Here is a 23,587-nt window from a genome sequence, read left to right as displayed (position 1 = left end):
TGTGGCCCAGAGCAGAGTGTCTCCCGAAGCCGCCGAACACATCACAACCCAGCTAATAGACCTGTTCACCGTTTACAAACGTACCGCGTTTGAGCCAATCGGCAATACCAACCGAGTCACGTGACTATTATGGGTGCTTTCACACTAGGCATCCGGGGCCGTTTCCGAGCACTATTGCCCCAAAAGTAGTGTAGTGAGAACGCTGCGTTCCGTCCCCGGGGACGGATAACCATTCCGTGTCCACATGAAAAGGTGGTCTGGGGAACGAATCAGCGTCCCCGGGCACGGAACGATTGCAAATGTGAGCACAACTGTACCAAAACACGGAAGAGGCTTGCTGTAACAACGTGACGACGTCATAACTATTCGACTGCCCATTGTGGAATTCAAAAGAATAGGTCAGTTTCTCACCTTATTGACGAATGCGAGTAGCATCTTAGCATAACAAAGGCATTTCTTGATGCGAAGGACGACTCCATTGTACAGGTTGACAATTTCTCTAACAACTTGTCGCATACTAGATGACGCAAGTGTACTCTTGTGTTCATTGGCGGATCGCAAACCAACTAGGTGCATACCGCCACTTGCTGTATCGGGGTGTTGCTCCCTCAAGTGTGCTCGGGAACGAAATGAGATTGGTAGTGTGAAAGCTGGCCGGCGGGGGGACTATCGTTCTCTGGAACGGAACAGAGCCAACCGTTCCTAATGTGAAAACACCCTATGTCGCCTCGGACCTGCAGCACCAAAATAAGTACAACAGGGCAGGGTGGCTACGTGGCGTAGTGGGCAAGGCGCTCGCCACGAATGACTGAGACGCTGGGCTTGCCTGTTCGAGCCCAGCGCTCCACATTGCTTTCAATTTAGCTGGCCGTCCGTACTAATACACATTGGCCGTATTAGGGGGTGGGAAACTGATGGGTGGGGATCGGGCGTTGTGGACAGCGACTCCTACAGGTCGGTTGGTGCGCCTGCGCAGTAGAATCAGGAAGTGTCGGGGGCAGCGTGAGCCTCCCACGCGTTACTCCTCGCCACTGAGAGATCGAGCTGCGCAGGTGAAAAGATGCGACTGCTGTTACCTCAAGTACCGGAGGGGACTTGTGCTATGTATGACTTAGTCCACATTGCAGCTGGCTTGTGGGAGGCAAGAAACAGCGTTCGTGACAGGGGAGGGTTGAATTGGATGATACGAAATTGGGATGGGAGAAAATATAGAAAATGGGAGAAAAAGTGGATAAAAAAAAAAGAAGTACAACAGGGCTCTGGAGAAACCATGACACTCCCCTGACTAAAAGTAGTTTCAAATGAAAACGGCTGTATGTCATTTTGCCAAATCAGCACGGCTGTGAGTGTGTCTTTCACCTTTTACACATCTAGCTTTGGCATGGATTGATTGTTTAGAGCGCTAGCATGGCTAACAAATGCAAATATATTGTAGTCTGCCCCGTTGTTCCGACCAGGATTACGTTCCTTTCTGCTTCGGGTCTGCGCACGCATACCGGTATTTGTCATGACGTCGTCGGCGAACAGGTCTATAGAACTCGACACTAGTTACATTGTGCATCAGTTACACTAGGCTACATCTGCACAGTTGAAGATAAATCTGAATATAATGTATACATGTAGCTGGTGACGTTGCTCTGTGACAGACCCTCCTCTGTTAATGCTTTAACCCTTTCACTACCATACTACAGAAGGTTAACCCTTTACTATCACTACAGAAATGTAACCGTCTGTAGTGTGATAGTAAAGGGTTAACCTTCTGTAGTGGTAGTGAAAGGGTTAAACCGCTGTTGAGGCTTCATTAAATATACAACATGGAAACAAAATAAAACGATAAGTTAAAATAACATTCAAATTGTAAAGCACAGGGCATTGCAATTTTGTTTAAACAATATGTACAATATTAACCTTCCAGTAATGTAGTGAATTAAGAAAAAAAAAAAAGGGGGGGTTTATAGCAAAATATCTGTACATTTAGAAAAAAAACTGTTGAACTTTGAAAGCCAGGTGACTAACGAGGTGCTTTAAAGACCCGGAAACAATGGAAGCTTGTGTCAAATGGAGCGACATGGGAAAAACGGCTGAAACAAGGAACCAGTGGTTAAATACTATACATTAAAATACAATAAGTGAGTAGACACAGTTTGCCTAGATACTGATTGGCCTTTTTAAAAGTGTTCAGAGCTAAAAATAATTCTAAGTTAGATCCAGTTTTCGCAATAAGAGTATAAAGCCTCAACGTCTTCCTACATTCTCTGCACTTTGGACAAAAGCCTTCTGCCGCGTAACGCGTTCTTTACTCAAACTCATTCAGGAACCTCCCGGTACGGTCCGACGGACACGGTCCCCTGCTGGTGCAGCGCTTCAAACGGACGACGGCACTTGAGTTCTACTTGAGCACACAGTCTAGTTCTACACGAATAGAGCTAGGAATTGACGGCCTGGTCCAGGAAACCGTGGCAATCGATGAGTGAGATGTTATTAATGGAAGCTAGCGTGGAGAGAGGTTCAAGCTACACGGTTCACATTAGCCTGGTCTCGTTTTATAATCGCGTCTATTTTTTTTCAGTCTCAATACTTGTAGTATCTTTGATATTAACTGTCGACATACAGTATTACACGACATAGTAGTACACAAGTCTACCTTGTACTTGCGTCGAGCTTCGTTAGTTTTGGATCACAAACTACCGTTTTCTTTAAAAACACTAATACGTGTCCCGTTTTTGAAGAGTCGATCAGCCATTCTTTTAGTAAAAAGAAAATAAACTGAAAAGCGAAAGAATGAAATCTTAATAAAAAATAAAGAAAGTGCTGGTTGAGCGCACAGCTGTCTTCCAGTGGGAATGGAAACGGAACCGGAATGTAATGTAATGAGATACTATGGAATCTTCCATATTCATCACCGACCGGAAGAGGAATAGTAACAGCTGTGTGTGGGGGAACATCGTCCCGGTACATTCTACACAGATTCTCCCAGGAAGCGTCTCCTGCTACAGACGCCGTGTCCAGCTGTACGTCGTCACAGGGGTCTTATACAGTTAAAGACAAGTGTCCGGCAGCTGTACGTCTTACAGCCCGCCCTCCACAGGATCTATTGCTTGATGTGACGATGATAATAATAATAATGAAAAAGAAAGACAGTCATCATCAAGACAAAATGACATCAGATCACTGAAAAAGAAAGAGACTCAGTTCAGGCACTTGGCTCGTCTCAAGGTTCCTCAAAGACCTTTCAGACACTTTAGTTCATCTCCTTTCCTTCCCCAAGGTTCCTCAAAGACCTTTCAGACACTTTAGTTCATCTCCTTTCCTTCCCCACAGTCCTACAAAGCGAGAACCTGCTACCAGCGCCACAGACATGGAATAACATCACAATGTATTCTTATGTAGTATATACATATACATCTACATGGCTACCTCTCATCCTTCACTCCTCGCTCTTCATCACATCCGTCATCGCCTTCTTCTCTCCCGTCCCCCCTCCCCCTGTCCTTTGCACATGCTCAGTTCCCTCATTCACATGACCACTTCAGAGTTATTTGCTGGCCGCAGGTTCTGGTCGTCGAAGCGCCTCCTGACGCTCCTTCTCACGCCGTCTGCCCTCCTGTACGGCTGGTTCCTCAGATCTGGGGGAGAGAGGAGGTCAGAGGTCAGTCGTCCCGTCCTCATCCTCTGGGGGAACGAGCCTGCAGGCTCAGTGGCGCTGGCAGCCAGTCTAACTAAAGCAGCATGAGCATAGATATATAACTAGATGGTGCAAGGGGGAGTCTCCAGTGTAGTTCACCGGTGGCCATCTTGTCACACTCAGGCATCACGCCCACTCATAACATGAATGTCTATGGTGCATGTACTATTGAAATAACCATAGCTTGCTAAATTTTCAACCGATTTACAAACGGTTTGGTTTATTACAAACGTTATTAACGTGGCTATGATTCAGGATGCTTGGAGATGTTGAAATTATTTTCATATGAAAGTCCATTATAAGTGCAGTATGATAACTACATCTGACGTTTATAACAAACCAAACCGTTTGAAAATCGGTTGAAAATTTTGCAAGCCATGGTTATTTCAATAGTACATGCACCATAGACATTCATGTTATGAGTGGGCGTGCTGCCTGTGGCAAGATGGCCGCCATGTGGCAACGTTGGTCTCCATTGGAGTCATCTAGCCTTTATATACTGTATGTCCAAGAGTGTGAGGTTCTAGACAGAGAGACTCCACCACAACACTTCTCTACAGGAGCCTACGTTCAGCATCTGGTTCAAACTAAAAGAGCAGCTACTGCCCCCTAGAGGTGCATCTTCCACACAGCATGTTAACACGAGTAACACATTAACGTACCGTTAGCTGGATTTCCAAAAAGTACTGGAAGTTGTGAAAAACAGAACATAAGAATGCTGAGTTTTCTTTCTCCTTTTAATCATAAAAGACATGCAATGTTTATAAGAGGGTAGAGAGGAGGAGGTAAAGGAAGATGTTTATAAGAGGAGGTGATGGAAGATGTTTATAAGAGGGTAGAGAGGAGGTGAAGGAAGATGTTTATAAGAGGAGGTGATGGAAGATGTTTATAAGAGGGTAGAGGAGGTGAAGGAAGATGTTTATAAGAGGAGGTGATGGAAGACATTTAAAAGAGGGTAGAGAGGAGGTGAAGGAAGATGTTTATAAGAGGAGGTGATGGAAGATGTTTATAAGAGGGTAGAGGAGGTGATGGAAGACATTTAAAAGAGGGTAGAGAGGAGGTGAAGGAAGATGTTTATAAGAGGAGGTGATGGATGGCGGCTACGTGGCGTAGTGGGCAAGGCGCTCGCCACGAATGCGGAGACGCTGGGCTCGCCTGTTCGAGCCCAGCGCTCCACATTGCTTTCAGTTTAGCTGGTCGTTCATACTAATACACATTGGCCGTATTAGGGGGTGGGAAACTGATGGGTGGGGATCGGGCGTTGTGGACAGCGACTCCTACAGGTCGGTTGGTGCGCCTGCGCAGTAGAATCAGGAAGTGTTGGGGGCAGTGTGAGCCTCCCACGCGTTACTCCTCGCCACTGAGAGATCGAGCTGCGCAGGTGAAAAGATGCGACTGCTGTTACCTCAAGTACCGGAGGGGACTTGTGCTATGTATGACTTAGTCCACATTGCAGCCGGCTTGTGGGAGGCAAGAAACAGCGTTCGTGACAGGGGAGGGTTGAATTGGATGATACGAAAATTGGGATGGGAGAAAATATATAGAAAATGGGAAAAAAAAGTGGATCAAAAAAAAAGAGGAGGTGATGGAAGATGTTTATAAGAGGAGGTGATGGAAGATGTTTAAAGGGGGTAGAGAGGTGAGGGAAGATGTTTATAAGAGGGTAGAGAGGAGGAGGTGAAGGAAGATGTTTATAAGAGGGTAGAGGAGGAGGAGATGGAAGATGTTTATAAGAGGGTAGAGGAGATGGAAGGTGTTTATAAGAGGGTAGAGAGGAGGAGATGGAAGATGTTTATAAGAGGGTAGAGAGGAGGTGAATGTATTTATAAGAGGGTAGAGAGGAGGTGAATGTATTTATAAGAGGGTAGAGAGGAGGTGAAGGGAGATGTTTATAAGAGGGTAGAGAGGAGGTGAAGGGAGATGTTTATAAGAGGGTAGAGAGGTGGTGAAGGGAGATGTTTATAAGAGGGTAGAGAGGAGGTGAAGATGTTTATAAGAGGGTAGAGAGGAGGTGAAGATGTTTATAAGAGGGTAGAGAGGAGGTGAAGGGAGATGTTTATAAGAGGGTAGAGAGGAGGAGGTGAAGGGAGATGTTTATAAGAGGGTAGAGAGGAGGTAAAGGGAGATGTTTAGAAGAGGGTAGAGAGGAGGTGAAGGGAGATGTTTATAAGAGGAGGAGATGAGGGAAGATGTTTATAAGAGGGTAGAGAGGAGGAGGTGGAAGATGTTTATAAGAGGGTAGAGAGGAGGAGGTGATGGAAGATGTTTATAAGAGGAGGTGATGGAAGATGTTTATAAGAGGAGGTGATGGAAGATGTTTATAAGAGGGTAGAGAGGAGGAGGTGAAGGTGTTTATAAGAGGAGGTGATGGAAGATGTTTATAAGAGGGTAGAGAGGAGGAGGTGAAGGTGTTTATAAGAGGAGGTGAAGGAAGGTGTTTATAAGAGGGTAGAGAGGAGGTGAAGATGTTTATAAGAGGGTAGAGAGGAGGTGAAGGGAGTTGTTTATAAGAGGAGGTGATGGAAGATGTTTATAAGAGGAGGTGATGGAAGATGTTTATAAGAGGGTAGAGAGGAGGTGATGGAAGGTGTTTATAAGAGGGTAGAAAGGAGGTGATGGAAGATGTTTATAAGAGGGTAGAGAGGAGGTGAAGGAAGAAGAGACGGAAGGAGGAAGAGGAGTAAACTGAGGAGGAGAGGAAGAGGAGTATAAACTGACTGCCCACAGTGGGAGGAGAGGACAGGGGGAGGGAGGAGATGACAGGAAGAGAGAGGAGAGGACGGGGAGGGAGGAGAGGACAGGAGGAGGGAGGAGAGGACAGGAAGAGAGGACGATGGAGGAGAGGACAGGAGGAGGGAGGAGAGGACAGGAATAGGAGGGGGAGAGGACAGGAAGAGAGAGGAGAGGACAGGAAGAGGAGGAGAGGACAGGAGGAGGAGGGAGGAGAGGACGGGAAGAGAGGACGATGGAGGAGAGGACAGGAGGAGGGAGGAGATGACAGGAATAGGAGGGGGAGAGGACAGGAAGAGAGAGGAGAGGACAGGAAGAGGAGGGAGGAGAGGACAGGAGGAGGAGGGAGGAGAGGACGGGGAAGGAGGAGAGGACAGGAAGAGGGAGGAGAGGACGGGGAGGGAGGAGAGGACAGGAAGAGGAGGGGGAGAGGACAGGAGGAGGAGAGGACAGGAAGAGGAGGGGGAGAGGACAGGAAGAGAGAGGAGAGGACAGGAAGAGGAGGGAGGAGAGGACAGGAGGAGGAGAGGACAGGAGGAGGGAGGAGAGGACAGGGGGAGGAGGGAGGAGAGGACAGGAGGAGGAGGGAGGGAGGGAGGGTCATAAGGAGCAGCTTGCCAGGTCTGGGACACATCCATCACCACACGGTGTTACTGGAGGAGTTCCTTACCCTGGAGTAGACATTGGGACATTTAGTAATATTATTCTTCTTTAAGGCTAGACGAAGAGAAGACAAAACGGAGGTTAGAAAAAGGACAGAGGCACAGTGACCAGGGGTTAGGGGAGAGAGGAGAGGCGGTTTGGCCTGGCAGGGGGGGGGGGGGGGGGGGGCAGGCAAGAGGCAGAGGCTGCTAAGGCAACGCCAGGACAGAACAGAGAGAGACAGACGAGGGCAGGAGAGGTGGCAGGGCTGGAGGCTGTTAAATGATACAGCTGGCACAGGGGAAAGGCCAGGGGGGAGAGAGATGGAGAGAGAGAGGGAAGGAGAGAGAGAGAGACATGGAGAGAGAGAGCTGGAGAGAGACAGGGGGAGAGAGGGAGACAGGGAGGGAGAGAGAGAGAGACAGGGAGAGAGAGAGACAGGGAGGGAGAGAGAGAGACAGGGAGAGAGAGAGGGAGAGAGAGAGGAAGGATCAAAGCTTTTCTAGTTCTGTCTCTAAACCCAGACTGCTCTGCAGAGTGGCTACCAGCAGGGGACCCATTTCACACTTTATAGAAGAATTACAAACCAAAAAACACATGTTTCCAAACACAGAATAGAATTAAGGTTGAATAGGATCTTAAAAAAAAAAAAAAAAAAATATGAAGCATGCATGCAGCCAGGTACACACTGATGATTACAAACCATTTCCTGAAAGGTACCCCTATAAATTGACGTTGATTCAGTGAATGCACCTGGCGGCTGTATGTTAGTGGCACACGTCAAGAAAATGGCACTTTTCAAAAAAGGCAAAACGGTACTGAAGATAAAACATGCCATGCAACACGTTAGTGAATGTGACCGCGGTGTCCACATGACAGGAGGGTGACCTATCAGCAGGTGGCAGAGCCGAGCACAAGGTCAGGACAGCTGGGAGAACAGGGATGCATTGTGGGTATGGAGCGGGCATGGGGGGGGGGGGGGAGCAATTGGCATGCAAGGACAATGGTGATATACATGATGAACATACAAACAGTTTTCATTGACAAAGAAAAGCAAGTATAATGTCACAGTCTCTTCCACCATTAACCCTTTCTCCGCCGATGACGTGTTAAGACGTCATTCTCCGCCATGCGTAATCTGCCAATGACGTCTTACAGCGTCTTTGAGATCAATATTTCATATTTTCGTCATGGTATTCACATTTCACCCACGGAGTCTTTGCTGGTGTTGTAGGACTCCGCTCAACTCTGTAACGCCGGAAGTGCTTAGTCCGTCCCCTATTCTGTCCGGCCACTCGCTATCGCTTGCGGGACTCTATCCAGACACCGTGCATATCGATCCGTTGCCATAACTCAATAAACAACATGATTGGACGTGTATTAGTATTATACAAACCGGAACTGGATCACCTAGATCAACATCCCATAATAGCGATCTTTTTGCTCCACGCTCATCACCCAATGGTAAGAGGAGACTGGGGTGAGTTTCAGCGTTTTTCTTTACCATTTTCGATACAAACTGCTCTGATCTATATATCACCCATACTACATAAATCATTTAACGTCGGCCATTGAATTATAAACGACCCCCCCCCCCCTCCGGTCAACCGCAGATGATCAGTCAACACGTCTAGGACCGTGTACAGTTGACATTTTTTATCTGGCGTCGATCGGTAGCAAACTGCATTTGATGATCTAATATATGCATTTATGGCTATATCTCACGTTCTATGAAATACTGCAGAAAACGATAAAAACATATTTATACTCTAGACCGTATTATTGTATGAATGTGTGAATGAAAAAGTTAAACGTTCCTACATCCTGAACGATAGATAATTGATGTTGAATGGGCCATAGTAATGTCAATTTAGCAATACAATTTAAAAAGTTATAGCCCTGCAAAGAAGGTGAACATCTCCATAGACAAATAGAGCTGGCAGAGAGGCTACAAGGATGGATATAAGCTCCGGCAATGAATGGGTTAACCTGCAGGAATCAGTATAATATATAAATAAACTAGAGATGATGCTTCAAGCTACAACTAATTGTCCCTAAACTAACTGTTCTCTTGACAGAAAGTGCAACATAGTGTCTCAACAGCGTCAGAAAAGCCTCCACTGTTCCATGAATTAAACGGTGCTATTGACTTTTCCACCACTAGATGGCGCCTGTCAACCTTCCTCAATGTGTCTCAAGGGTAAACATAGATTCTCCGATTACTCTGCGTGACCTCTGTTTTCACTCTGTGACATTATGGTTTGCTGTGGTTGATTCACACAACACACACAATGGTGATGATGAAAAACACATAACAGTGATGATGAAGAACACGCAACGGTGATGATGAAAAACACATAACAGTGATGATGAAGAACACGCAACGTGATGATGAAAAACACATCTCATGCAGGTGAGAGGGAGAGATAAGATCAGTGGTCCCACCTCCAACAGGAACCCACTCCCACCTCCTCATGCTTAGAGGGGAGGACGCACGTACACACACACACACACACACCAGTGTTGTAGTACTCGAGTCCGGGACTGATTTTCAGGACTCGTGACTCGACTTGGACTTAAGCACTGATGACTCGGACTTGGACTCGAGCATTGACTGCATTCGGATTCTGACTTGTTCGGCATAAGATATTGATGGCTAGTGGTGCATTTGTTTGGCTATTGTGTCACAAAGTAATTGAAATGGTGACCGCTGTGTTATTTATGTTTAACACATTGGACGCCAGCAGCAGGGGGCGCTGATGGCCTTCAGCGCCAGTGCGTTATTCAATGGATATAGTTTTAGAATGCCAAACTTGCGAGTCCTAAAACTATATTTTATATTATAGATATGGATCTAATAACGCCGTAGACTGTCAGTGAGTTGCTTCTGGTCAACATGCAAAAAACAGATTGTTTTTTCATCCGTACATTTCCGTTTTATACCGTTTTGAATATGAGTATAGTTTGAGTGATTCTGAGTAATTCCAGGAAAAGACGAGAAAAAGGCATTTTAGTGTAATCCAGTTATCATGTTGTAATTTTTCGGCTGATTATCTAATCCTGAAATCAATGCTAGATTATTGGTATTATGTCTCCTCATGTATACATGAAATGTTGCTTGAACCGCGCTAGGGTTCACTAGGGTCTGCAGAGGCTGCAGCCATGAATTATGAATAGATATAGCGAATAAAACAAATAACGATCATAAAAACGAGTTAACTCGTTGTTGGCGTTATTCGATTGGCGGGCAATAACGAGTTAACTCGTTCTTGGCGCAGAATGTGTTAATGTAGACCTTTCTTTATTTGTATGCCAGAGTGGACTGGACTCAACCTTGATGACTCGGACTCTGACTAGGTTACCTCATTCAGAGCCAGGGATTAGCCGGGTCCCATTGTAGCTATGCCACGCTTTAAAGATAGGAGTGCGTCACCTTGTTTGTAGAGCTAAAAAAAAGATGCATACGTTTGTGCGTATAGTTTAGGAGTGATCCGGGATAATTCATGAAACGTTATAGTATTATGTTTCATCATTTTTTGTATGCTTTGATGGCCAGTAACGGCATTTGTGTTGAACACTACAGAAGCCGATCAGCTGGATCGATATCAAAACATTGTTGGATCAAGCTGAAATTGATGTCAGATAGTCCTTACCTCTGGTCAGGGGTATTCCAAAAAGAATATTCCAATTGTCTGATCGCGATTTCCAGTATTTGTGTCCATCTGGTCCCGGACATAATTTGGCACAACTTATGGATCGAGTGTGCCAGATGCGTTTCGAAGTGGTCGGATGAAGCGATTCACTCGGCTCCGTCTAAATATAGCGCCCGGAGACATTTGAGTGTAACGCAGGGCCTGGAACAGGGTTTACTGCACTCTCGATACTGCCACCTGGCAGGATCTAGCCGGTACTGCACCCTCGGGATCCCAGTATGCCTTTTAACGGCAACATACAGGTCCGTGACATTGAATAGAATATAAAAATCGAAAAAAGGAAAACGGACCAAATATCATATATACGTGGTTGGCGTTCAACGGTTGTCGCCCAATCACGTATAAAAACGTTGTTGGCAGGGAATGAGTTAATGGGGACTCGACTCGGGCTCTTCTTTGGTGACTTGGACTTGAACACTGGGGACTCGAGACTCGACTCGGACTCGAGATTTAGTGACTCGACTACAACACTGACACACACACACAATATGATTGTCTCCATAACCATGATGGGGCTGGATCAGGTGCACACACACACACACAGTGAAGACTTGTGAGGAGAGAGGGAGCACACGGGAGGAGGATGTGGAGGAGAAAGAGAGAGGAGGAGGAAGAATGAGGAAGAGGACGATGTATTCCAGCAACCTTTCATAAGAGAGAGAGTTCTATAAGCTTTTAGTAATGGAACTCGTCACTGAGGCCCGGCTCGCAGAAGAACCGAGAGCCGCGCTTGGCGGTTCGCGCGGTGAAGGGAACCGTCTTCAGCACTGAAGAACAACAAGAAACAAACAAGACAACAACAGCCACAGAGACACACACAGCGTTAAGAGGAAGCAAGACTCCTACAGGGAGGAGGGTTTAGCACCGGTTAGCAGAACAAGACCTTACGGACGGCGTCGAGAGGCAGAGCGACATGGCTACACAGAGTGTTCAGAGTTAGCAGGTTGTGATCTGTGATTGGAGGAGGGCCTCAGTTACATTCTAGCGGGTTGTGATCTGTGATTGGAGGAGGGCCTTGCAGTTCAATTCTAGCGGGTTGTGATCTGTGATTGGAGGGCCTCGCAGCAGTTACATTCTAACGGGTTGTGATCTGTGATTGGAGGAGGGCCTTGCACTTACATTCTAGCGGGTTGTGATCTGTGATTGGAGGAGGGCCTCGCAGTTCCATTCTAGCGAGTTGTGATCTGTGATTGGAGGGCCTTGCAGTTACATTCTAGCGGGTTGTGATCTGTGATTGGAGGGCCTTGCAGTTACATTCTAGCGGGTTGTGATCTGTGATTGGAGGAGGGCCTTGCACATACATTCTAGCGGGTTGTGATCTGTGATTGGAGGGCCTCGCAGTTCCATTCTTTTTTTTTTTTTTTTTTTTTAAACTTTATTTTTTAGCGTTTATCGCTTTTCTGGTCAAGCATGACCGACAGAAACAGGTTGAAATGGGATGTAGAGCAGGGGAAGACATTCTGAGAAATGACGGCGGGTCCGGGAATCGAACTCGTGTCCCCCAGATCCGTGACGAGCACGGTTTTCCCCGATGCAGAAATAGCGCCGAGATATGCGGTGAGCTACGGGAGCTCCCCCCGCAGTTCCATTCTAGCGGGTTGTGATCTGTGATTGGAGGGCCTTGCAGTTACATTCTAGCGGGTCATGATCTGTGATTGGAGGGCCTTGCAGTCACATTCTAGCGGGTTGTGATCTGTGATTGGAGGGCCTTGCAGTTACATTCTAGCGTGTTGTGATCCGTGATTGGAGGGCCTTGCAGTTCCATTCTAGCGGGTTGTGATCTGTGATTGGAGGGCCTTGCAGTTACATTCTAGCGGGTCATGATCTGTGATTGGAGGGCCTTGCAGTCACATTCTAGCGGGTCGTGATCTGTGATTGGAGGGCCTTGCAGTCACATTCTAGCGGGTCGTGATCTGTGATTGGAGGGCCTTGCAGTCACATTCTAGCGGGTCGTGATCTGTGATTGGAGGCTGCCAGTGAGCTGAGGCCACGGCTATTTCTGTGCTGTATTATCAATAACAACATTTTGTGATGAAGTTTTACTAGACTAGTATTTTATTGCTGGCTTTGTCTGTGAGGGTATAACCGTGTTTTACTGTTACAGAGACCTTCCAGGTCTCTTACTGGCTCAGGGAGGAATTCAATTGCCCCTGAGGTGTCTACCTCCAGCAACACGTTCACAGCCCCTTAGAGGCCCGTCCCACCGCTGCTCACTAAATAAAACATGTGTTCTCTCCTGCCTGAGGCTCCAGGGCCCACTGTGGAGTGGAAGTATAGTGTATTTTAATGATACAAATCAATCCAGTGTTGCAGGCAGTAGACATAGGCCGGCCCCCTGTTGTACTATACAGTACAGTTTGTTGTTAAAAGCATGACAAGCAGATCAGATAAGATAAGCAATGATCATCACAGACATCACATTGAGCTTTGTTCATCATTCATGTTAAATACAGATCATCACCTGACAGTCGTATTATTTACAGAGCTGACGTTCTTGTTAGTGGTTTAGGTGTTAATGACCCTACAAGACCTGCATGCTTGTTTGTGTGTGTGTGTGTGTCTGTTGTATGTACAATATATATGTTGTATGTAGGGATGCCCCGATCGATCGGCCACCGATCGTTATCGGCCGATAATCAGTATAAATATGCGATCGGTGATAATGCTTTATTTTCGCCGATCGTCAAACCCGATCTCACTCGCTGTCGCTGAGTTCTGTCTCAGACACCGGGAGCTGTGCGGCGTCTGCTCATCCCTCCAGCCCCTCCCGCGCGCATGTAAACACGGGTCTACTCTAGTCTAGTGGGACGGGACACGGGAGGACGGCGTCTCCCTGAGCTAACGTTAGCTTAGCTACCGTTACAAAATGACCCAGTCAACTATTCACTTTTAGTTTAATATATGATGAGGCATTGTCTAACCGAACGGTATCTAGCCGGCCAGCTACCGATAGCTCCTGATATCAACAAACGCTCCAGCAAGTATAGTAGAGATGTGTATGATACCTGTTAGCTGTTAGCTGTTAGCTCACGTTAGCGCAAGTTAGTTCACTGTTCAAAACGAAATGTCCCATTGAACTAAATAATTCACTGAGGCGTTATATATACGTTATATATCCGGCTAGCAGTAGCTACAGATGGCTCCTGATATCAATGTCTTATAACACTGATTCGATGCGTATTCGAGCTGAGGGCTTGCTGAGCACAGTTAAGTAACGTTATACCAATAGGGTCCAGGTGCAGCGCCGGAGAATCCTGGCCGTAGCTCGAGGCTACTCGAGTATAGGTCCAGCTGCAGCTCCGGAGAATCCTGGCCGTAGCTGGAGGCTACTAGAGTACACACAGACAGTGGAGCTTGTTGCGTGGTGGCGATGTCTCGCAGATAATACAAGTACAAGTCTAATTATATAATATATATATTTTATAAAAAAAGAAAAAAAATATATATATTTTTTAAATTTCTTTTAATCAAAAACGATCGGTATCGGATCGGTATCGGCCGATATGGCTCACGACGATCGGTGATCGGTATCGGTGGCAAAAAACGTGATCGGGGCATCCCTAGTTGTATGTATAGGATGTGTATGTTGTATGTATAGGATGTGTACGTTGTATGTACATGATGTGTATGTATAGGATGTGTATGTTGTATGTACATGATGTGTATGTATAGGATGTGTACGTTGTATGTACATGATGTGTATGTATAGGATGTGTATGTTGTATGTACATGATGATGATGATATACAGGATGTGATATATACAGCATATGTATGTACAGTCTCCAGCGCAGGCTGAGATGTTTACCAGTGATGATGTGTAACAGTATATAGTGATGTTTACCAGTGATGGTGTGTAACAGTATATAGTGATGTTTACCAGTGATGGTGTGTAACAGTATATAGTGATGTTTACCAGTGATGGTGTGTAACAGTATATAGTGATGTTTACCAGTGATGATGTGTAACAGTATATAGTGATGTTTACCAGTGATGCTGTGTAACAGTATATAGTGATGTTTACCAGTGATGATGTGTAACAGTATATAGTGATGTTTACCAGTGATGATGTGTAACAGTATATAGTGATGTTTACCAGTGATGATGTCCTCTATCGCTCCATCTTTTCCTTCGTAGACGTGTCTGCTGTCCTTCACCTGTTTCTTCCGCAGCTCCTGGATCAGCTCCTGCTGCTGACGCTGCTTGTTCTTGTTAGACGGAGACTGGAGACACACAGACATACACACACAAACAGAGACACACACACAGAGATGCACACAGAGACACACGTTGATGTGAGTTTTGGGACACGTGACTGAATATGTTTTAACAGGTCATAAGTCATCTGGTCCATCATTCTTAAAATATTCTACAAAATAAATGTTCACAGCTCCTTCTATCTTTGTGTGTGTGTACATAGAGTGAGTGCTAATTGGACCATTTAAGTACCGTTACTGGTGACCCTGACGTGATGTAGTGTGTGATGTGTGATGTGTGATGTGTGAGAGAGAGCGAGAGAGAAAGAGAGACTTCACCTTCTGGTCTTGTTCCATCATGGCTTCCTGTTCCAGAAGTTTCTCCATCATCATCTGTTCCTGTCTCTTCCTCTGCTCGTTGTCCTCCTCCGCTTGCTACACACACACACACACACACACACACACACACACACACACACACACACACACACACACACACACACACACACACACACACACACACACACACACACACACACACACACACACACACACACACACACACACACACACACACACACACACACACACACACACACACACACACACACACACACACACACACACACACAGTTACGACCCTGGCTCAAAGGGACACACACATACAGAGAGAGAGAGACACACACACACACACACACAGAGACACAGAGAGAGAGAGAGACACACACACAGAGAGACACACACACAGACAGAATACACACAAATACACACAAATACACACACACACACACAAACAAACAAACAAACAATACATGCACACACACAAACAGACATAGACAGACAAAACAAGCAAAAAAACCACAATCTTATTGGTGCACATGGTTTAACAGCACATTTGATTATCACAGAGGGAACACAATCCTGTTTAGCCATACATAGGGCACGCGCGCGCACACACACACACACACACACACACACACACACACACACACACACACACACACACACACACACACCAGAGGGATTCCTCCCAGCCATATAGCCTCAAGCTGTCGTCCCCAGAGGCTTGAGACACAGTGAGCTGAGGCCCACAGCTGTCCAGTGTGTTCATGTGAAATTAATGTGTGTGCATTTGTGTATGTGCTTGTTTCTGTGGAGTTATTCTGTGTGTGTGTGTATTATGTGTGTATGTGTGTGTATATGATGTGTGTATGAGGTGTATATGATATATGATGTGTATGATGAGTATATGATGTATATTCAGATTCAGATTCCTTTATTGTCACTTATTTCAGCAAGAAGAGTGAAAATCTACTTATTGTGATCCCTCGACCATAGCAGCTTCCAAGAATAAAAATACAATACATTTTGCATAGAATAAAATGTACATGTAAACATCAAAATGTATCAATAAAATAAGATGACTAAAATAAAGATTAGTATACAGTTCTAAAAAGTGTGCAGTGCAATACAATAAATTTAGCATATGATGTGTGTATGATGTGTATATGATGTATATGATGTGTGTATGATGTATGTATGGTGTGATAGGCAGCAGCTGTCTCACCCTGTAGGCCTTGATGAAGCGAACAAACACAGGGAAGAAGACGGAGGGAGGAGTGCTTTTCGAATTCTCCCCAAAGAACTTCACCGCCTCCTCAAACGCATCCTGTCGACGACACAGAACCACAAAATACTTTATTAACTTAGATGATCATCACCTCCGATACAATGTGTCGATGTACGGTGGTGATAAATAGATAGTTGTTCACAATGTGTTGATGTACGGTGGTGATAAATAGATAGTTGTTCACAATGTGTTGATGTACGGTGGTGATAAATAGATACAGTTGTTTACAATGTGTTGATGTATGGTGGTGATAAATAGATACAGTTGTTCACAATGTGCTGATGTACGGTGGTGATAAATAGATAGTTGTTCACAATGTGCTGATGTACGGTGGTGATAAATAGATAGTTGTTCACAATGTGTTGATGTACGGTGGTGATAAATAGATACAGTTGTTTACAATGTGTTGATGTATGGTGGTGATAAATAGATACAGTTGTTCACAATGTGCTGATGTACGGTGGTGATAAATAGATACAGTTGTTCACAATGTGCTGATGTACGGTGGTGATAAATAGATAGTTGTTCACAATGTGTTGATGTACGGTGGTGATAAATAGATACAGTTGTTCACAATGTGTCGATGTATGGTGGTGATAAATAGATACAGTTGTTCACAATGTGCTGATGTACGGTGGTGATAAATAGATACAGTTGTTCACAATGTGTCGATGTATGGTGGTGATAAATAGATAATCTAGTGGCCACTGGTTTCGCCCTAGTAGGCTGACATTTCCCCCAAGGGGATCAATAAGGGAATATCTTATATTAAATTGGGCATGGAGGTCAAGTGTGTGTGTGTGTGTGTGTGTGTGTGTGTGTGTGTGTGTGTGTGTGTGTGTGTGTGTGTGTGTGTGTGTGTGTTCATGCCTATTGGCTAAAAGGGGGCATGGCAGCGGCCTATCGCAGAAAGGTTGCAGCTATTGTGCCAATTCACGCTTGTTAAATATGAACTGCCAACATTGGACGCAAACAACCACAGAGAGAAACACTACAGTAGTACCACCCACACACACACGGACCAGGACCAGGAGCTACCTGAGCTATCTTGGCGTCCTCCTGCAGCTTCTTGAGCTTGGACTCGTTGTGGGTGATGAAGTCCTTGAGCATGGTGTTGTGGCCGTGCATGCTGTACTCCCTCCTGGTCAGCTCCAGGCCTCGCTGCAGCTCCTTCACGTCCAGCAGCACGTTGTCCAGAGACACTGGAGGGTCGGAGGGACGTTAGTATTAGGGGTGGGAATCACCAGAGGCCTCACGATACGATATTATCACGATACTTAAGTCACGATACGATAGTATTGCGATTCAAAATATATTAGTAATATATAGTATTGCGATATTAATATTGCGATTTATTACAATTTTTCAACTGCAAAGTAAAACTTTGTCAACATGTTTTATCTAATAAAATAAAGTTTTCAGTCCGTTCATCTCACTTCATAATTTTTATTGCAGCAAATGGGATTTTCTCAAGCAGACAGATGTCAACACTGTAATCTGTGTTGCATGTACCTGACAAACTGAACTGTTTGTATTACAGTCATATTCCAACTTAACTGAATGCACACATATGCATGTGTGTGTACTATTATAGGTATTGAAATGAACAATGCAACTTCCTTATACAAAAAAAAAATATATATATATTATTATTATTTATAAATAATAAAATATCGATACTTGGCGTCTTTGTATCGATACAGTATCGCCAAGCAAAGTATCGCGATACTACTATGTATCGATATTTTCCCCCACCACTAGTTAGTATACACACCCAGAGACGCTGAGGGACGTTAGTATACACACCCAGAGACTGAGGGACGTTAGTATACACACCCAGAGACTGAGGGACGTTAGTATACACACCCAGAGACACTGAGGGACGTTAGTATACACACCCAGAGACTGAGGGACGTTAGTATACACACCCAGAGACACTGAGGGACGTTAGTATACACACCCAGAGACTGAGGGACGTTAGTATACACACCCAGAGACTGAGGGACGTTAGTATACACACCCAGAGACACTGAGGGATGGAGGGACATTAGTATACACACCCAGAGACACTGAGGGACGTTAGTATACACACCCAGAGACTGAGGGACGTTAGTATACACACCCAGAGACTGAGGGACGTTAGTATACACACCCAGAGACTGAGGGACGTTAGTATACACACCCAGAGACACTGAGGGATGGAGGGACATTAGTATACACACCCAGAAACACTGAGGGACACGTGTGCACACACAGTGAAGTTTAAAATATACACAGTGAAGTGTAAAGTATACACAGTGAAGTGTAAAGTACACAGTACAGAGTGACGTGTAAAGTACACAGTACAGAGTGAAGTGTAAAGTATACACAGTGGAGTGTAAAGTATACACAGTGGAGTGTAAAGTATACACAGTGGAGTGTAAAGTATACACAGTGAAGTGTAAATTATACACAGTTGAGTGTAAAGTATACACAGTGGAGTGTAAAGTACACACAGTGGAGTGTAAAGTATACACAGTGGAGTGTAAAGTACACACAGTGGAGTGTAAAGTATACACAGTGGAGTGTAAAGTATACACAGTGGAGTGTAAAGTACACAGTACAGAGTGAAGTGTAAAGTATACACAGTGTAAAGTACACAGTACAGAGTGAAGTGTAAAGTATACAGTATAGAATGAAGTGTAAAGTATACACAGTGAAGTATAAAGTACACAGTACAGAGTGAAGTGTAAAGTACACAGTACAGAGTGAAGTGTAAAGTACACACAGTGGAGTGTAAAGTATACACAGTGGAGTGTAAAGTATACACAGTGGAGTGTAAAGTATACACAGTGAAGTGTAAAGTATACACAGTGGAGTGTAAAGTATACAGTGGAGTGTAAAGTATACACAGTGGAGTGTAATGTATACACAGTGGAGTGTAAAGTATACACAGTGGAGTGTAAAGTACACACAGTGGAGTGTAAAGTACACACAGTGGAGTGTAAAGTATACACAGTGGAGTGTAAAGTACACACAGTGGAGTGAAAAGTATACACAGTGGAGTGTAAAGTATACACAGTGGAGTGTAAAGTACACACAGTGGAGTGTAAAGTACACACAGTGGAGTGTAAAGTACACAGTACAGAGTGAAGTGTAAAGTATACACAGTGTAAAGTACACAGTACAGAGTGAAGTGTAAAGTATACAGTATAGAATGAAGTGTAAAGTATACAAGGTATACAGTGAAGTGTAAAGTACACAGTGAAGTGTTAAGTACACAAGGTATACAGTGAAGTGTAAAGTACACAGTGAAGTGTAAAGTACACAGTGTACAGTGAAGTGTAAAGTACACAGTGCACAGTGAAGTGTAAAGTATACAAGGTATACAGTGAAATGTAAAGTATACACAGTGAAGTGTAAAGTACACGGTGTACAGTGAAGTGTAAAGTACACAGTGTACAGTGAAGTGTAAAGTATACAAGGTATACAGTGAAATGTAAAGTATACACAGTGACGTGTACAGTACACAGTGTACAGTGAAATGTAAAGTACACAGTATTTTTACTGTATAACTCACCCGCCGCAGCCTTCTCCACATAGTGCAGCTCGTTGTAGAAGAGAGACACCTGCTGGTATTTCTCCTTCACGACGTTGGCGATGTAGTGCAACAACGTCAACTTCCGGTCCGTGGACTTGGTGTCTAGTAGCTGTGAGAAATAACGAGGTTTGTAAAAGATGCTGAAAGTCCTAGAGAGCTTTAAGAAAACATGATAAATTAGGCAGAAGAAAGATCCTCACCAGGTCTAAACTCTGCAGCTTGAAGCCGTACACTGCTCCTCTCTTACTGCTGTTCATGTAGTTCCCTAGAGCCAAGATGATCTGGAAGACAAACGGAACAGTAGAGAAAATAAATGTACAACAAACACACACAACATGGGAGGATGAGCGTGTCCTGCCCTGTTGAGTTGATGAACACAAAGACTGCAAGCACAGCGCAAAATACTGTGGAGACTCAGGTTTTAAACTAAAGTGTTTTATGATCATCCAACAGGAAGACTCAGGTTTTAAACTAAAGTGTTTTATGATCATCCAACAGGAAGACTCAGGGTTTAAACTAAAGTGTTTTATGATCATCTAACAGGAAGACTCAGATTTTAAACGAAAGTGTTTTATGATCATCCAACAGGAAGACTCAGGGTTTAAACTAAAGTGTTTTATGATCATCCAACAAGACTCAGGTTATTCATTATTATTATTATTATTATCATCATCATCATCATCATCATCATCATTAATATTATCGTTGTTATAAACATAATCAAATTGAGCCGATACGTTCTTCTGCTTCCCGATACATATCGTCAAGTTTTCTTGTATTGCAATATTTAGAATTTCAATATATATTTCCCCTAAATCCACATTATACAGCATAAATGCTGCGATACGTACTTCTAGAATCTTCTTCAGCTTCTGTGACGACTTGATGGAGACGGAGGCTGCGATGACCGCATGGAGTTGCTGTAGAGACACAAAGAGAAGATGTCAAACCAGGTCCAGATCCTGTCCCTCCTAGAAACCAGTCTACCTATAATCTATAGACCTGTTCGCTGTCCACGTCAGACCCAATGTGCGCACGCATCAAATGGGCAAAAGGAACATAATCCTGGTCACAACAACGGGGGCAGACTACAATCTAAACAATCAATCTATGCCAAAGCTAGATATGTAAAAGGTGAAAGACTCACTCGCAGCCGTGCTGATTTGGCTAAATGACATCCAGACATTTTCGTTTGAAATAACTTTTAGTCAGGGGAGTGCCATGGTTTCTCCATAGAGCCCTGTTGTATTTTTTTAGCGCAGCAGCTCGCGCAGGTAGGGGGCAACTTAGTCACGTGACTCAGATGGTATTGCTGATTGGCTTGAACACGGTATGTTTGTAAACAGCAAACAGGTCTATATAGTATGTATACAACCTATAGCTCATAAACTAGTGTTCAACCCATAGGTCTTGAGAGGCCAAAGCTGATATTGTTGGTGGGAAGCTGCAGTCAGTTGATATTTTGTGTCAATATCTTTACATTTTAAAGGAACACTTATTAGGAAAGTAAATTATCTTATTTGCCATCTACGCTGGAGTTAGACCAGCAGATACATACCCTTTCCTTCTCTGTGCATGCATTAGGCTTAGGGAACAGCCGCATCGTTAGCCTAGCTTAGTGTCATTCACTGGAAGTAGGTGTGCCAGTGTAGCCTAGTTCCCAACAGTCACCCCCAATACAACTCCAAAACTTTCCTGTAAACATGTTGTGACCGGTGTATTTATTTCTTTAAAAAAATAATTAGACTTTTTTTTTCTAATCTGATATATACTCTGAAATTTCTTTTTTCGAACCACTGCTGCCTGGGCGCAGTGATTTCATCACCTCAAAAGCCCTGTTGAATTTTGAGGTGATGAAATCACTGCACACAGGCAGCAAAGGTTCGACACATTTTTTTCCGAGTATATATCTGCTTAGAAAACAAAACATTTTAATATTTTTTTTTATTTCTCCATGTGGTAAGTACACAGGTCACAACATGTTTACAGGAAAGTTTTGGAGTTGTATTTGGAGTGTATTTCGTGACTGTTGGGAACTAGGCTACACTGGCACACCTACTTCCAGTGAATGACGCTAAGCTAGGCTAGCGGTGCGGTTGTTCCCTAAGCCTACTGCATGCACAGAGAAGAAAAGGGTATGCATCTGCTTGTCTAACTCCAGGGTAGATGGCAAATAAGCTAATTTCTCAAAAAGTTGGCGTGTTCCTTTAAGAATGTTTTGCCAAATCTATCTATCTATATAAATCTGATATTTCATGAAAAGCAGATATTGGGCCCAATTTATAATAAAACACAGGATACTTGTGCCCAAATGATAAGAGTCAGAGCTGTAGTATTAATATGTGATACAGGTATAAAGACTCACGGGGGTCAGCATCTGGATGCTCTCGCAGAAGTTGCCTATGAAGGCCATGATGGTCATCTTCTGCATCAGCCGCTCAATGCGGCTGAAGTGCATCATGAAGCGGTCCTCGTCCGTCAGGGTCTCCACAGGCTTCTTCTCCTTCTCAAACTGCCGCATGACCTTCACCTCGTGGTCCGTGGGCTGGAAGCGCATCAGACACTCCACCTGGTCCACCGGCAGCGTCCGCAGGTCGAACCTGACGAATAGAATAATAATAATAATAATAATAATAATAATAATAATAATAATAATAATAATAATCATTATTTGTATAGCACCTTTCATACAGAAACTGCAGAAAGTGCTTCACAACAGAAAAAAGACAGGCATAAAATGAGCACATAAAGTGCAGACATATAAAGTCACAGTTTTTCACATTAGGATCTAACATCCCAATAGGCCACCGTGTTTATGGTTTGATTCAGTTTTAAATAGACAATAATAAAAAGAGTAAGATAGAATAGACAGAGTAAAATGGTGCAATAGTGCAGTGCATTAAAATAGTAGAATAGAATAGACCTAAAATGAGCACATAAAGTGCAGGCATATAAAATATTTTTTTTTACAGTGCAATAAAATAGTTCTGGATTACTGTTTAATAGTTTAAAGTCGTCTTTACCTTCTCTGATAGAATAGAATAGTAAGGGGCGGTCAGGTGGCGTAACGGAGATTGCGTTAGTCACCAACCCCGGAGACGCTGGATTCGCCTGTTCGAATCCAGCTCACAGCTCCGGGGTTGTCACCAGCTTGGCTGGCCGTTCACACTAATACAATTGGCAGTATTAGAGGGTGGGAGAAGCTGGCGGGGTGGGTCCGGGTCGTTGTAAACAGCGACTCCTACAGTTCAGTCGGGGCGCCTGCTAAGCGCGGATAGGATCTAAGTGGGATAGTGTGATCCTTCCACACGCTACGCCCTCTCAGTGAGAATCCGCGCTGCCAGGTGAAAATAAGCGGTTGATTGGCTGGACGTGTGTCGGAGGAAGCACGTGGTAGCCTCCACTCTCCCAGA

The 23,587-nt window shown here is 44.4% G+C and overlaps 1 protein-coding gene across 1 annotated transcript in view; it reads right to left on the bottom strand.

Annotated features, from left to right (window-relative positions):
• Positions 1-64: 64 nt before the first annotated feature.
• fmnl2a (formin-like 2a) overlaps positions 65-23,587 on the bottom strand; it is a 286,333-nt gene continuing 262,810 nt past the window's right edge. Inside the window, 9 exon segments of the mRNA XM_084310737.1 lie at positions 65-3,626; positions 14,865-14,991; positions 15,304-15,399; positions 16,532-16,633; positions 17,633-17,796; positions 20,154-20,283; positions 20,375-20,455; positions 21,026-21,094; positions 22,540-22,774. Of these exon segments, the coding sequence (XP_084166863.1) occupies positions 3,517-3,626; positions 14,865-14,991; positions 15,304-15,399; positions 16,532-16,633; positions 17,633-17,796; positions 20,154-20,283; positions 20,375-20,455; positions 21,026-21,094; positions 22,540-22,774 (1,114 nt within the window). The 3' untranslated portion in view covers positions 65-3,516.

Source organism: Notolepis coatsorum (genome assembly GCF_963971535.1).
Source record: "Notolepis coatsorum genome assembly, chromosome: 3".
NCBI lineage: Eukaryota > Metazoa > Chordata > Actinopteri > Aulopiformes > Paralepididae > Notolepis > Notolepis coatsorum.
The sequence above is the reverse complement of the archived record's forward strand: the minus strand, read 5'-3'. Positions and strand labels throughout refer to the sequence as shown.